Source organism: Manihot esculenta, chromosome 18 (assembly GCF_001659605.2).
Source record: "Manihot esculenta cultivar AM560-2 chromosome 18, M.esculenta_v8, whole genome shotgun sequence".
NCBI classification, from domain to species: domain Eukaryota; kingdom Viridiplantae; phylum Streptophyta; class Magnoliopsida; order Malpighiales; family Euphorbiaceae; genus Manihot; species Manihot esculenta.
Window position 1 is genome coordinate 5,447,691 of NC_035178.2, and position 16,030 is coordinate 5,463,720.

General features: G+C 33.4%; 1 protein-coding gene across 2 annotated transcripts; it reads right to left on the reverse strand.

The window, feature by feature from the left end:
* Window positions 1–948: 948 nt before the first annotated feature.
* LOC110606729 (pyridoxine/pyridoxamine 5'-phosphate oxidase 1, chloroplastic) lies at window positions 949–11,173 on the reverse strand. 2 transcript variants are annotated; one of them, XR_002486560.2, is made up of 15 exons: window positions 10,865–11,173; window positions 10,599–10,775; window positions 10,377–10,415; window positions 9,374–9,541; window positions 9,189–9,294; window positions 8,510–8,676; window positions 8,134–8,376; window positions 7,868–7,956; window positions 7,094–7,144; window positions 6,907–6,997; window positions 4,705–4,809; window positions 4,540–4,610; window positions 3,850–4,245; window positions 1,381–1,489; window positions 949–1,293 (listed from the first exon to the last, which is right to left on the reverse strand). XR_002486560.2 is itself a non-coding variant. In XM_021745686.2 (15 exons), the coding sequence occupies exons 1-14, from the start codon at window positions 11,009–11,011 to the stop codon at window positions 1,423–1,425; spliced, it is 1,617 nt and encodes a 538-aa protein (XP_021601378.2). In that variant the 5' UTR covers window positions 11,012–11,172; the 3' UTR covers window positions 949–1,293; window positions 1,381–1,422. The 2 variants fall into 2 exon arrangements, 1 of the variants encoding a protein (XP_021601378.2); XM_021745686.2 differs by having other exon boundaries at window positions 3,850–3,945; window positions 10,865–11,172.
* Between the last annotated feature and the right edge of the window lie 4,857 nt (window positions 11,174–16,030).

The following is a 16,030-nucleotide window of genomic DNA, read 5'->3' on the forward strand; positions in this document are numbered from 1 at the left end:
TGATCATCGATAATAATGAGTTTACATGAAACTCATAAATTTTTTCTTAATTTACAAAGTGAAGACCGCACAATTAGAGCAAGTTTTTTTTTTTTTGTTTTCACATATTCAATCATCCGCCTCACTCGGGCCCAAAACACGGAGATGAAATTTAAGAAAAGCTTAAACAGAGAAAAATGATCTTATGCAAAGCGTTGGACAGGTCAGACGACCAACGAGAGGAGCGGCACCGCAATCATGTTTTTGGAAAGGGTTGCACCTGGTGTTTTTAACCTGGGCTGATCTGCTCATTAAACAGATGAAAATAGAAACATTAAGGGGATTAAACTGAATTTAACCAGCATACTATTAAATAAATATTATAAAGCCTCCAATAATAATAGTTCATTATAATTTAATAGTTTATACGTTTTATTAACAATTATTAATATATATTTGCTTAAATTAAATATTTTTCAAAAAATAATTTCAATGTTTAATAGAACTTTTAAACAATAATATTTATTTCCATTTCAAAAAAAAAACAATAATATTTATTTATTTATAACAAATTTATTTAAAATTATAACTTTTTATAATAGTAAATTTTTTACATTAACGAAAAATAAAATGGTAATATAATATATAATTTAAAATAATAAAATTTGGTGGATATTGAGATATATGTGTATGCAACAGATTTAAAAACAGCGTAATGCGAAACAAATGTTATACAGGCACGTGAGTTAACCCCATGATCCGGCCTTCATCACCTAATGCTGTCTTTCAGCTGATTGATTTTTGCTAGAATCAGAGAACCCATTCAAACCGGCTGGGTTCCAGTTTGCCAGTTCCCTGGTCAATTTAATCCACTTCGTGCCAGTTTTCAGAAATATGGGTTTCATAACTCAATAGAACCGGAAAGTTTAACAACTATGGTTTGTGCACAGCACGGTTAACAAAGTCGCATAATAACAAAGCCCGTAGCATCTTTGGCGAGAAATATTATTATGAATAGTTTGAATTCATCTGTTTGAAATCACACACTTGTAACTATATCAGAAATGCCTTTACCACATCCACCATTTTCGTTGCATGTTATGTTTTTCTTCACTACTAGTTTCACTGGTTATCATTCAAAACCATTCATTCAATAAAATGCAATTCCAAAACCCAATCCTCCAATAATGCCATTCACTTAAAACATATACCTGACGAGTGTCTGATCCATAATCTTATCTCTACCATTGTGCTTCATCAGCGAGTTACTATTTATTACTCAAACGGCTGACAATATACTTCGGAATGCTGTCACTACATGAGAGAGAGAGAGAGAAACATAGTATTATACATGCATACTGCTGAATCAAACAAAATACACAGCAGCAAATAGCAAGATACCATGAATGGCGAGCATCACAATGAAGAAGTTGAAGATACTAGTCAGGGAGCCAACCGCACAATTTTCCATACTTGCTTCCCATTGATCTCTTGGGGGACATATTGCAACCTGCGAATAAAGAACAACACATACATTTGCAATAGGTCCAACTCACTTGAATTGAATACGGTTGTTCAAACGATGTTAAAGCCACCTCCTACCTCCCATTTTCAATAACTATAAGAAACTATATTCATTGAATAACTTGTAGATGCATTATACGATTCATCTAATATACATATAAAATTACACTTATATTTTTATGTAATTTATAGTGAATCTATTTGAATCTTATACTATTCCTTATTGTCTTTAATTTTTCTCAATAATCTATTATTCTAAGTCCATTAAACTAATGCAATTGGTTTGGTTATTGAAACCAGATACTATCGTGGTTTTTGGTTCAGTCAAGGTTTTCAAATATACGATTTAGCAGTTAGCTTGGACCTACTAATGGTATACCATATTGGTTGAACATTTGAATATCCAATTATGTTTATATGGTTGTTTTAAGATACTATAAGTAAATAATTTGTACGCTATGTATTAGTGAAATATTATATTTCCTTCTTGTTACATTTTCTTATTAGCCTTTGTTAATTATTTATATGAGCCATGTTATTTACATAGTTTTTCAAATTCCTTTTTACAATTTTATTAGGATAGAGTTTTATGTGTTTGTATTTATTTACTCATTTGTAGCCATATTATTTACCCCATTTTTATCTTTAGTGTGAATTCATTTGTTCTTTGTCCTTAAGCATGAACTAGTTGTGTCAATAGTTCACCTATTATAATTGCATGGCTTTTTGGTTTAACTGATCTGAACTGTTGTAAGCATTACTTAGTTCATCAGTGAACCGCTTCCAATGGTTCAGTTATGGCTTGAAAATTCTCCAAACTGCTCCTATCAATCCAGTTCAATAATATATAATAATAATGGTTAGAGTAACCAAACCATGCTCACCCCAAAAATTCCAAGGATTTGGCAGACCTCATCCACTGGTTCAGGAAGTTCAGAACCAATTAAGCCCCAATTTGAGAATCAATATTAAGTCCATATCAGCCCTAGGGCTGTGCACGGTTCTTGGGGGTCCTGAACTGAAGAACCGTACCAAACCGTACCGGAACTGAAAAAGAACCAATATTGCAGAAACCGAACCATACTGAACTTATTTAACTATTTGGTTCTGGTTCTGATTCTTTGTCAAGAACCGAACCGGAACCGTATCAGAACTGTACTAAACCAGAACTATTATATATATGTTTTTTAAATGATTTTAGTGATATTATGGTTATATTATGTAATTTTAGTAATATATTTTATATTTTATATATTTTCAATATGATCTTATAGTTTATATTATTAAAATTATAGAATTCTATTTAATGAATTCAAATCTTAATTTTATAAATTATTAAATAATATATAATAAAAAATTGTAAATAAGTTAAGGTATAAACAAAATAGTTATTTAAGAGTTATTCCAAACTTAATAAAAGTTTAATTCCTTGTGTGTATATATACTCTCTTTAATTATTTTTATATTTAATATTATCTAACTACTTTTATAAATTAAATTATTCATATAATTTAAATATGACTCTTTCTCTTAACTATTAAATAGTTACTAAGAATATTATAAAATAATCATATAATCTAATTAGTTATTAAAAAATTTTAACAATGTAATTTAATTAGTTAATCATAATTTATTCTATCTAGATAGGTTATATATATATATATATATATATTTTTGTTATTTCAACTATAAATATATTAATCACTTTATAATTTTTAATTACATTATAGGAGTGAATCATATATTAATAATATAATATATCTTTATATATTAATTACACATGTATTTTTATATTAAAAATATATAATTAATAATTATATATAAAATAATATAATATTTTTACTGAGAATTATATAGAATATATGTTAATATTGATATTATTATTGTTTAAATATTAGTATTACTATTTTTATTATTATTTCAATATTAGTTATTTACTATTTTAAAATAAACGTAATAATATTATAATTTTATTTGTAAAAATCAAGATTTGAATTGAAATTAAAATTAAAGTTAAAAAAGAACCAAAATAAGAATCGGAACATAACCGTACCCGTACTAAAATTGCTTAGAACCATACCGGAACCGTACTGAAATTTGGTTCCAATTATAGTTCCTAAAAATGAAAGAACCGGAGGTTTGGTTCCGGTTCTGGTTCTTAGCAAGAACCGTATCAGAACTGGAACCGAACGGCCCTAATAAGCCCATGTAATAATAGGTTTGAAAGTATCCATAAGCTAGGATTTGTTATTTGTTAACTGGTTTGGAAACTGAAAAGCTTTTCCATTCAATTTTTACCAGCATTATAAAAAAAAAAATAAGGCAGAAGTAATGGATGAAAATCACCTGTCATGCAAGCGAGACTGTTGTCCTTGCCAAAACTCAAAAAGCTCTGGTTTAAGCCTGTATCCTCCCCAGTGTTTAGGTTTCGGGATCAAGTTTCTGCAGCATGAATGAACTCTACTTCTCGACCCTTGTCCAGGTTACAATCAAGGACAAACTTGATCTAATTTCTCTCGACCCTCTCTTTATTCATATTATCATCAGTGTTAAACCTTGGAACATAACTACTTTCCAAATCCTTGGAACATAACCTAATAGTATTTTCCTGTATATGTAACATTCATTGCTTATGTCAACTTGGATTAGAAAGCTGGTTATGTTCCAACACTTGATGTCAATGGCAATATGAATAAAGCTAAGATTGAGAAAAACTGGATCAAGTTTGTGTGTGATCATAACCTAGATAGAGGTCAAGAGAGAGAGAGAAGATTTTATCATTGTCTTCTCCCAAAGGAGTCATATCTCATAAATGGAAAAGCTAATAATAATAATAATAACAACAACAACAATTGTAAATCCCTTAACACAAAATCCACTTTAATAATTTCACGTGAAGTTGCTCATGGAACTTTAGTCATCTTTCAACTAAAGGATAATAGACCAAGAAATATCAAGGAACTCTGTCAAAAGAAGACAAAAAGAGAGAAGAAACTGCTTCAAAATATTGGATAAAAAAAGGAAAGTACAACTTACACGCCAGAGTACTTTTCCTCTAATTCTTTGAATTGTTGGTGTAGAACATGCCTTCCAGGAACTATAGTACTCTGAAGGAAAGAAGCAAGAAAATTATGCACACGGCCTATACAGACATGTAGTACATGTATTGGTACAATTTGATAAACTGAAAGTAAAGGGAACCTGCTTGCTGACTATTGCTCCAATCTGACTTCCTCGAGGGCGGCTATGGAAGTACTGTTCAGATTCCTCATCTGAGACTTTCTGCACATATCCTTCCACCCTTACCTACACGTCATGTCTAACAAAATGTTACGCAATGGATGCTACTAGATATAGATGAAAACACAAAAAAAAGATCCCCTATATTCAGAAAACACACGATGACTACACGACACTTAATGAAGCTTCTGAATGATACCTGTTGCATATGTATATATCTCAATAAAGGCCGTTACGTTAGTTAAAGACCTTTATTAACGGATTCAAAATAATATATACGAGTGTTAATATAATATATTATACATTATGCAAAGGCCTTTAAATATGTTACATTATGTATATATCTCAATAGATTTAAAAACAGAGTAATTGGTTTTAAAAAAGACCGTTTCATTGTTAAAGGCTGTTATTTATAGTTCTTTGGCCTTCCCATTATCGTTATTACCTGTTATTTGAAGACAAAGAAAAAATTGTTCCTATAATGGTGTTATGCCCGTTATTTAATGGTAAAGGTCGTTAATTACCCGTTAAATAACAATAATAGTCTATTATCTCACCTTTTTTTATTAACCAGACAGAAGCAATAACTTTTGAGCTTTTCTCTAGTTTAGGGAGTTCTAAACTGTAATATCTCATTTTCTCTCTCAAATTTTCACAAAAGTTAATTATCTATATACAAATCTTACTTCTTCTCTCTTGAGCTAAAATTATCAATTGTCTTTCTAGTTCGACACATCTATATCTTACATAAGTTTAGTTATTTATCTTCGTTTTTGCTTTTGTTTTTTGCTTATTTGTGGAAGACAAATATGTTTGATGTCCAGTTTTTTCAATAAACTTATAGCATGAAGAATTATTATTTACTATATGTTATTTTAGCTTTAAATGATTATTGCCAATGATGTCCAACAATAATTTAATTAATTTTGATGCATTTATACTCATTATTTGATTATGTATCTTAGTGTACTCATATCATTAAATATCTCTTCATTCTATGAACTTTGCAATTTTCTTTAAACATTTGCATATTCTATGAACTTTGCAATTTCTTTTAAAAAATTTATGTTCGACAAGCCGTCACTATTACGTTACGGCCATTATAGGCCTAATTCCAATACCTACGATTACAAATGTGAGCACGACTGTGATTTCAGTCCATATAGAGAGTCTCACTTCTTTTCCTCCCATATCTAGAAGCTTCATCTCTTCTATTTCTCGTTCAGTGGTTTCCACTGCCCCTTCCAGTAAGGGGGACCTTCCTCTCTTACTTGGAGAATGAGTCTTCCCTCCCCACTTCTGGGAGGGGCTCTATATAGATTTATGGTTCTCTTTTGGTTGGCAGAGCTTGTAGTTCTCAAAGAGGGTTTTCTTTTATCTAGCTAGATTTGGTACTCTATAAGCCAATGGTAGCCTTTTGGCTCTATTTTTGCTTGTGATGTGCATTTTTTTTGGGAATGTAGGGATAGTTTTCTCAAGTGGCTTCCTTTCTTCACCTGCTTGCACTTGGTCAGTCTAGTGGCATCGTCTTGCATTGGAGGGGTGAACATGTTGCATGGATGGAGGTGCCTCCAGTGTCACAAAATCGAATTTCACTTGGACCACCCCTGAAGGCCAAATAGAGCCGCAACACGCTGCCTTAATCCCACTCTATTTTTCTACCTTATGGGGTGATTATTGCTAGCTGAGTATTGGTCCTTGGAGCCGGCTAGGGGTATTTCCTACTTTTTTTTTCTTGCTGGAGATTCCTTCTAGGAAAGCCTCATCTTTTCTCCTTTTCTCCTTTTACCCGATCCACTGGCGGTGCTCCTGTTATAGTTTCCATTTTCGTGAGATTAAGGTCTCTTTTTGGGCCTTTGGCATGTATTTCCAATTGCTGCATGGGTTGGAGTCCAGGGCCTCTTTTGGGGTTTATGTAACGTTAGTTGTATGGATTGGAGTGCAGGGCCTTTTTTTTTTCTTTAAGGCTTAAGATTTCTTAAATATATAAAATATTTGCTTGCATACACAACAGATCAACAACACGTAAGTTAGAACTGTTGCCTCATAATCCTTCCATCTAAGTGAAGCTCCAAAGTCCAATAATATATAAAGGGGGAAAAAGAAGGGAAAGAAAAGGACAAAGAAGTTCATACTAATGTGAAAACAAGAAATCTGAAATACCTGCCGATTGAGACCATCCCAGTAAAAAAGGAGAGATGCTTGAGGATTTTCAGATAATTGATGTGCCTTTCTACTTTGATAATTGGTGTACCTGAAAGTGACAACTTGCAGCAAGATTAAAAACTGCAGGCAGTTCTAGAAACACATTAAGGATTTCACTACTACCATGGCAGTTGCAGAATACTACCAGACAAACCCATCCTTATCAACTCCTTTCAATAATACCATTCTTGATGAGCTGCAGCAGAAAATAGCATGTCATAGAATGATTAATCAGGTCATAACCAAAGGGATAAAATAAGCATTTCCACAAGATAATCAACAACATGAGTAAAAAATGATAAGCATTTTGATCTAAATAGCCAATATCATTGCAGAATGTGATGCACTTTTTCTCTTCATTGATCAGGGAAAACATTTGCAGCATAGAACCACTAATCATCTAATTTTCATTCATAAACGCCAATATGAATCCAAGAGAATTTTGCATTAAAATAGAAAAGCAGATTTGTTCCTGGACAGAAACGACTAATGAGAAAATTTATTTACAGCAATAGATCTTTAGTTTCAACTTGGAGACATTTTAGTTTCCTGTATGTTGGTTATACTGCTAGCTATTCTAGTTGATATGACTTATTCTACAAGAAACTCCATTCTGTATGGTTAAGAAGGTTATTCTTCACTTTGAAGAAATTGTTAAGTTTCAACTTAAAAGAAAGTGATCTGCACTAGTACTGTTGAACAAAATCAAATGCTTGGAGAAACTCACAAAAAACACTGATGCTTACTAGCACTTGCAAATATATTGAAAACATCTTTCTCTTGTTTAAAAAATCAATAAGACAAAATATCAATTAAAAGAATCATTCTTTATTTAAATTTACTAGTTCAACAATTAAGAAGGATGACTTTAGTAATAAAATAAGTGTCAACCAATGAATAGCAAAGAAAAGAAACTTACGGTTTTCCATCCTTTCCAACAGTTGACAAGCACATAGCATTTGGCTCCTTCAATCTAGCAGCCACAGCATCGTCGAACCATTTTAAGAACTGCAAGACAGCAAATGGCTTGATTATGATACATTAAATTGACGTTGACATTTTGTCAAATGATTGAGACTTTTTTTAAAAGAAGGGGGTGGGGGGTTAACTGTCATGTTGCTTAATTGCAGGCGTCAAGGGAAAGAAATTCAAAAGTAAATTACCACGGGTACCATCTAAACAAACCTGATCTATGGGATTAGCCTCCACCTCCTCCTCAAGGAATTCAGGAGAAATATAGTTCTCCCTTAGAGCTGATATATCAACTTGTGGAGACTTTCCAATTCGGACACACATAGAAGTGCCAGGATATGGTGGGAGATGCAGCTTATATTTCTCCACTACTGATGATGGGACAAACCTACCACCTAGAAAGTGATGTGGACCAGAAAATTTCTTCGCGCACAACTTTGGAGCAGTCAAAGAAACCTATAAAATACTAAGTTGCATTAACAAGATGGTTTGCTTCACTAAAATCAAAAGTTGAGTCAATTTCACGAAGTTATAATCAGAAGCTTTTCAGATATTAAGTGAAGATAACTAACGCCCATTAGAAACATACCAACATGTCCGGTTTAATTCCTTCACCACCAACATCGCCTTCTTCAACATGCCATCCAGATGGAATATCTATAGAGACAATAACTGAGGATTTTTGGCGAGTTTGATTGCACTTATGCAAGTAGACCAATTTATGGATTAGATCATCAAAAGGTGGTCTTGGGACACCTGAAATATGTATGATGCTAAAGTTAGAAATTAAATAGGAACAAATGAGGCTCAGCAGTGAAATGTCCATAGATAGATTGCATAGCCAGCCACGCACATCATACAAACTAAGCCATTCATTAAAAAGTCAGATACTTTAACTTCGCTTTTAAGACATGAAATTTTCACAAGTTAAATAAATGAGAAGAGCTACACAATAACCCAACAACTTGAAAAGTCTTAAGAGCTATTGCACTTAACTTTTCTCTTTGAAAATTTGCATCCAATATTCCATGAATAAAACCAATTTTAACTTGTTAGTATATATACCTAAACTGATGGAAACGTATGGGGAAAACCCAACAAAGTTTGAACTGCTCATAATAAAAACAATATTAATTTGTTAGTATATACACATAGACCGATGGACTAGCATGGAAAAAATAAATAATTTTGAATTGTTCTTTCCAAAGCATCAATTTGAGCATGAATTGACTTGAGAAAAAGCTAATAGAGAAAAAACAAATAGTTACCATGGAATGAGAACCCAAACATTGCATCTACTAGAATGTCGAAGTCCTTAGACAAGTCCGAAGGCAGATCCTCTACTGTCAAGAAAGGGACTGCTAGCGACTCCAGCTACAAAATTACTAAAATTAAATAAGAACTATGAAGAACTGTAGTATCTAATGAGTAATTTCAACTTGCAAGTCTATACCTGAGTAACCAAACCAGTATAAAGCGGTTTGGCAGTACGCTTTGGGTAACAAACAAATGGTTTGTATCCAAAGTGATGCAGGTGGCGAGCTGCTACCAAACCATCACCACCATTGTTTCCAGGACCACAAATTGCAAGAACACGGTTGTACTCACTTGGTTTGTAAACCTGCCAAAGGATAAATTAAATTTCAAAAGGCAACCTGAATCAAGTTCATAGTTATTCCAGCAGATCAAATTTTCTTCAGTAATCATCTTGTTTCCTCCCCTCCTTCCACATGAGTCTTGGCAATTTTAGAGGTATTAATGGTGCACACTTACGCATTTATGAACCAGGAAAATTACTCATGGTCAAAATATGCAGTAATGTCAAGATGCGTGCACATGCAAACTTCCAAATTGTTCATCTACGTTCCATTCAAAGAAGCAAGGACAACGGGAACAGTAAGTTTAGCTACATTATTAATAGAAGACCAAGTTTTATGGTTCTTTACCTAAGAAAAAACCTACAGTTAACAAAATGTATTGATGAATATAAAAGTGCAGTAAAACAGATAACATAAAAGTGGGGAAAACAATGGTGGCGTGAAGAATTCCCTGCTTGATGGAAAAGTTTGCATCGATAGATTAACGATAGGACAAATAATTTAGGTCATAATAAAATAAATCAGCGAGAGACAGGTTCAAGGATCAAGAACATAGAAACATGAAGCAAGAGAAAGAACTTCATATTTTCAACATTGGCTAATAATATTACCTTATATACAAATTTAACTATCTCATGCTTTGTTTGAATGGAGGGAAATGAAGAGAAGAGAAAAGAAATTTTTATTTCCCAAAATTCTCTTGTTTGGACATTAAATAGAGGATTAATAGAGAGAATTCCTCAACTCCTTGCATTTAGCCCAAAACATTTATCGTCAAATTGGTGGGAAATGAAGAGAGAAACAAGGATTACTAAGAAACTGCAGCTAGGAAAAAATAATAACGATTATTAGCATTACCTCTGCTATGGAAGTAGCAACACTCGAACCAGCCAATTCCTGTAAATGCCGTTAGAAACATTAGTATAAAGACTGAACAAGGAATTAGTAAGTAGAATTCCATCTAAAAATTCAGATAATAGAGATAAGGATAAGATTTGCGACAGAATAATAGACTCATTGAAAAAGAAAAAGACGAGAGAATCCAATCAGAGTGAGCAGCATGTTAATGTCTACACTGACCATCAACTGATCGACGCTAAAGCCAAGAGGGCCCATGAGAATCTCATCAATCTCGGCGGCGTCACGCTGCGTGAGGTAAGTAATGGACTCTGGATTTGCCATGCTTTGCATTGCTCTAGTAGATGAATTCGAAGCAAAAGAACGAACTGCAGGATGCGAAATCGGACAAGTAGAACCCTGAGGAATAAGTCATGAGAAATTAGATAGCTAATCAATGGAGTGAAGTTTGGCACAGAGAGAGAGAGAGAGGAGCTTCGTATGCTTACCCAAGCGTTTTTGGCGAGGGAGTAATAGAAAGAGCGAGAGGATTTGCAAGTGGATGAAGCGTTATGGCTGTGGGATGGAGCAAGATGGAATACTAATTGGTTGAGAAATAAACATGTCATTGCTCGGCTTCTGCGCATCAATATCATCGCCAAACAAATTCTTCCTTTTTCGTTTTCTCAGTTACCATTTCTGGGTAAGTAAATTCTGCGAAACCGATCCATGCCCCAAAATCATTCATGGACGAGTAAGTCGGCTGTTGCCCTGTTGGCCTTGGATAAGAATAAATTCGGCGGAGAATTGTTATCGGTCTTCAAATTTTTACTATAAAATTTGCTAATCTATTTATATTTTAAAATTAGTCAATTAAACATGTCATTGAACTTTTTAATTATTTTATTAAAAATACCAGTTAATTTATTTTAATTTTAATAAAAATTTAGTTCTATTAGGGTTCAATGTATGAACCTCTACAAATTCAAAGACGAGTTAGACTGAATGCGGACTTACATGCGAGACATGCTTTCATATATTCTTTAGCTCCGTAGAATAATAAATTTTATAATATTTGAGAATATATTTAAATTGCCTTAGATGAAATTAAATATTTATCTTTATCTTATAATAAAATAAAATCATAGAACATTCGTATATGTATAGCCAGTTTAATTATAATCCAAAGGTATCAAAATAAAACGGTAATTACACATTATTAAAAAATTAAAAAAATAAAAATTAGAGACAAATTAAATTTACCAATATATACTTTTAAGTCTAATCGTTATTCCGACATCAATATAAATAAATATTATGATAAATACAACTCTTGATTTTGTTGACTCATTTTTCATGGATCATGATAAAATCGCATTTCACTTCAACTCTTAAGAAAATTGAGTTTCCTATTTCATTTTTGAATGATATACAGTAAATTTATCAATTTATTTTTAATGTAATAATTATAACTCGATTTTTTTTAATAAAAAACATAAATTTCATTAAATTTTAAGAACGATCAACTCAAAAATACAATTAACAGGTGAGAAAAAAATCTTAATCAGATTCGGAATACTATGACTAACTCGAATAAATATATGAGTTACACTATTAGCAGACCTACGAATAAAATTAATAGAAATAGAAATTATTTTTAAAATAAAAGATTTATAATAAAAAATAAGATTATCAAAATAATAATAAATTCTGATAATTGGAATCCATTATAATTCGAATCAAAAGTTGAACGTATGCAATAAATACTACTTACAATTTACTAAAACATTTGTACATATAAATTTACTATTTTAATTTTATAATTTTTTGTACATATATATTTGTATTTAAAACATTACTTAATAAGTTATAATAATATATTATACATTAAACATCTATAAGTTATAAAAGATAGTATATTTTAAAATTTTAATTAAAATATATTTATTATGAGCATGTTTAAAAATAAATAAACATATTAGATAAGCTAATTAGAAATATTTTTTAACACAAGAAATATTATATTTTTTAATTTTAATAATTTATCATCATTTTAAATTGAAATAAATTTAAAATGAAGGCAAGAAAATGTGCTAGGTATAAATAATTTGAAAAAAAAATAGATGAGAATAAAAAATATTGTATTATTTAAATTTATAAAACTTTGTTACAACAAATTCTTTGATTAAAATTGTATATATTTTAAAATTATATTAAAAACATTGAAATTAAAAAAAATAAAAATTATTAAATAAATTAAAAATTAGTAACGGGAATGTCATTGTGCAATATACGTTCATTTTACTGGTTATTAATAAAAATGCCACCTAGGGATGCGTATATGCAAAAATACACTCTTTTACATTTAATTTCAAAATTAAATAAAAATTTCTCTAAATTTTGAAATGTTATTCAAAAAATATTAAAAACGTTATTTATTATGTTTTTATATTTAAAGTAATATATAAACATTTTATGAAAGGATATGCTTATTCTTATTTTTAATATGTAATTAATATTTTATAGATATTAAGGAGACCGCTACTCATTTATTAAAATATATATGTTAAAAATAAAATTATTTAATAATAAATATTTAAATTTTGGTTTTTCAATAATAAAGTAATTACCGCTGGATATCTTAGTCGGGTCATGCTCGGGCCGGATATCATAAATGCTCTCAAAACACTTAACAATTTTTCCTAAATCATTTTTTCACTAATTTATAAACAAATTTAAAACAGCAAAAATAATAATCAATGTCGGCATACATTGGCTTGCAGCCCCGGCAGCGTTGCTAATAATATTGGCCTTGCATCATTCATGCACGTGCATGACTAATTGAGTATGCGGAGTGATATGAGATTTAATACAGAAAAAATGAAAGCAAATGTGTGTAAGTGAGTTTAGTCTGAATGGTTCATTTTCCATTTTTTTTTTTATTTTTTTTATTTTTTGGTGATATATAATCATCATCCTACTATAGTACTATATGTATATGTCATTGTCATGGAAAACCATACGTATAGACGTATTGCTCTTTATATACAGTCTCTTTCATTTTTGTATAAGCCTTATATTTCTCTAGTCGCGCTTCACAGACCTGCTGAATTTTATTTTTAAATTCGACATAGTTCTTATACTCCCATAGGCGCTCCTTGCAAGTCTGTTACACCCTATCCTCTGCAGCTCGAGCATCCTTTAATAAGGCAGAACACCTCTCCTCCAGAGTAGTGACCTCTTGGCGGAGTTATTTCTGGAGGCGAGACTCCTCCGCTGCCAAGGCCATACACTTCAGGTCCTCGATGTGTTTATTGAGCTCCTGCTGGAGGACTGCAGCGCGAGTTAAGGACTCATCACACTAGGCCCTAGCCTCGTCACGTTGATAGCCGGACTCTCCTCTAAAGAGGACAACTGTACTAAGGCCTCGTCCTGTTGAGACTCAGCCGCAGAAGTTCGGTGGGAAGCCCAGGCGACCTCCTCCTTTATGTCCCTCAACTGCTTGGTGAGGTCCTCGATAACTCCTTTCAACTTGATAATTTGCCTACGGGCCTCACCAGTGGTGACGATGTTCTCATCCTGGCGCTCCTCGGTGATGTGCCGCTCCACTAAGCTCTGGAAAGACTGGTTCCAAGTATCAATCTCAATGAACACTTCGAAGGCTTGCCATAAGGAAAGAAAGGCAAAATTAGAAAAGCCAAGGGAGCTACAAATACTCTTGAGGAGAACATACGGCTTACTACGAGGAGCATCTCCCTCAGGCTGTCTTCGAGATCGTCCATGGAGCGAGTATTCAATGCCGCTTGTTGTTTAGTAGAGCAAGCGAGATGGCTGACGAAGGCCAAAAAGCGGGGATCTGAGGCATCTGGAGTTCCCTTAAACATCTTATTGCAGAGCTCCTTGGCAGTTGAAGCTGATGTAGATTCAGGAGTCACCTCGGCAGCATTGAGGAGCTCGTTGTCAGGAGCAGAGGACAACAACTCTATGACTCCTTTCCCTTTGTCAGCAGGGGGGAGGCGCTATCTTTGTAGGCTTTGCGGCCCGAGCCCTCTTGGCAGCCTTACCCTCAGAAATGGGTTCAGAAGTCCGCGCTCGCTTATCGGCAGCCCCCCTCGATCACTATAGCAATGACGATCTGGAGAGGTTGGATATCTAAAGGAGCGACCTCAGCACCCCTCTTAGAACTGCCCTCGGCAGATTCACTGATGGCGATGGGCTCCTTAGAAGCTGCCGGGGATTTGGCTGAGGCCAATGCTTTAGCAGGGACAGAGGACTTCGAAACTGTAGAACGAGAGCCCTTTGCAACAGATGTCAATGCTAGAGCGGGGGCAGGAGCAGTGGTCCGACTCGTAGAGGCGGGGGCAATGACCTGGAAGATCTCGCGAGTCGCATCCGCCAAGAGCTAAGAATGACAAAAGAAAGCATAACCAAAAAAGAAAAAGCAAGAAAATAATTGTTGAGCAATACCAACTTTCCGACAGTCCCGGAGGTTGGACATGAACATGCACTTCTTGACATCATACTTCTTCCATATAAAGGTCAGTTGGATAAGGCAGATTTATTTCAAAGGGTCAGCCGGAAAAGGTCATTGCAACCTTGAGGAACCTCCCCCCAAGAGAGATTAACATTCCAGTTGATCCTCGAGCTATTCTTCAGCTCGATCACCACGAAGGCCTCAGCCCAACCCTTGATAGAGTCTTTATACCCAGCGAAGATGGACAACCCTCCTCGGGGATGAAGTAGTAAAACCCGTGGTTAGATCAGACAAGGCAAAAAAAAGTAGAAAACAATGCAATAGAAGGGGCAAAACCCCAGCACAAACACACTGACTCGAAATAGCACATAAAAGGATAGAATTTAGAGACAACATATGGGGGTCACTCCGAAATGATTAAAAACCTCGATGAAAAAGAGGGTGAAGGGAAATTTCAGCCCAAAGTCGCGTTGTTTAACGAAAAAAACTAAGCTGCGACCTTGCTGGGGTCTATCAAGTTAGGAAGGACAATTCTCTCATTACGAAGAGGAGTCTAATTCTATAAATGGAGGTATTAATGTATTTGCTAGGGAAAAAATTAGAAAGGAAAGAAGGAGTGACAGAGAATATCAAATCCACGACATCAGGAATTCTAACGAAAGTCATGAGAAGAGTGGGACGTATCTCAAAGCAGAGAGATTGCAGAGGCGAAAGAGAACAAGTCAGCGGGAGTAGAGCAAGAAAAAGAGTCAAAAGCAAAAAAAAGAGTTACCAAACACAATAACACCATCTTCTTTGGAAAACTTTGACAACCAACTAAAAGAAAGAAAATAGTTTGATAGAATCTCGCCTCTTATTATCATAACCTTTAATGGCCATCAAACACACAACTCAGGCATGTAGGAAGGAAATTATATAATCATTTGGCAAAAGCGGTCATTTTCTAAATAAGAAAGACTTTGCTCAACCTTAAAAAATACATATAGCTCCATATATTACAAGAATAAAGGATGAACCGTTACAGAAAAGAAATCGTGACAAACTATCAAATCTTGGGTCAAGGGATTTCGAACAGTCGAAAGGTGGCTCCGCAAAAACTATCACCAAGCTCATTTCATCGAACTACAATAACATCTAGTAAAGGCACTAAAAAGTTTTCACTGATAAAATATCGTGAGAAAATAGAAACTTTTCTTTACAT

Coding starts and splice junctions, on each gene's coding strand:
- LOC110606729 (XM_021745686.2), bottom strand. CDS start 11,011: ATGATATTGATGCGCAGAAGCCGAGCAATGACATGTTTATTTCTCAAC. Junction 10,416..10,598: donor TTAGCGTCGATCAGTTGATG/GTCAGTGTAGAC, acceptor CGGCATTTACAG/GAATTGGCTGGTTCGAGTGT. Junction 1,490..3,849: donor CAGTCTCGCTTGCATGACAG/GTGATTTTCATC, acceptor CTTTATTCGCAG/GTTGCAATATGTCCCCCAAG.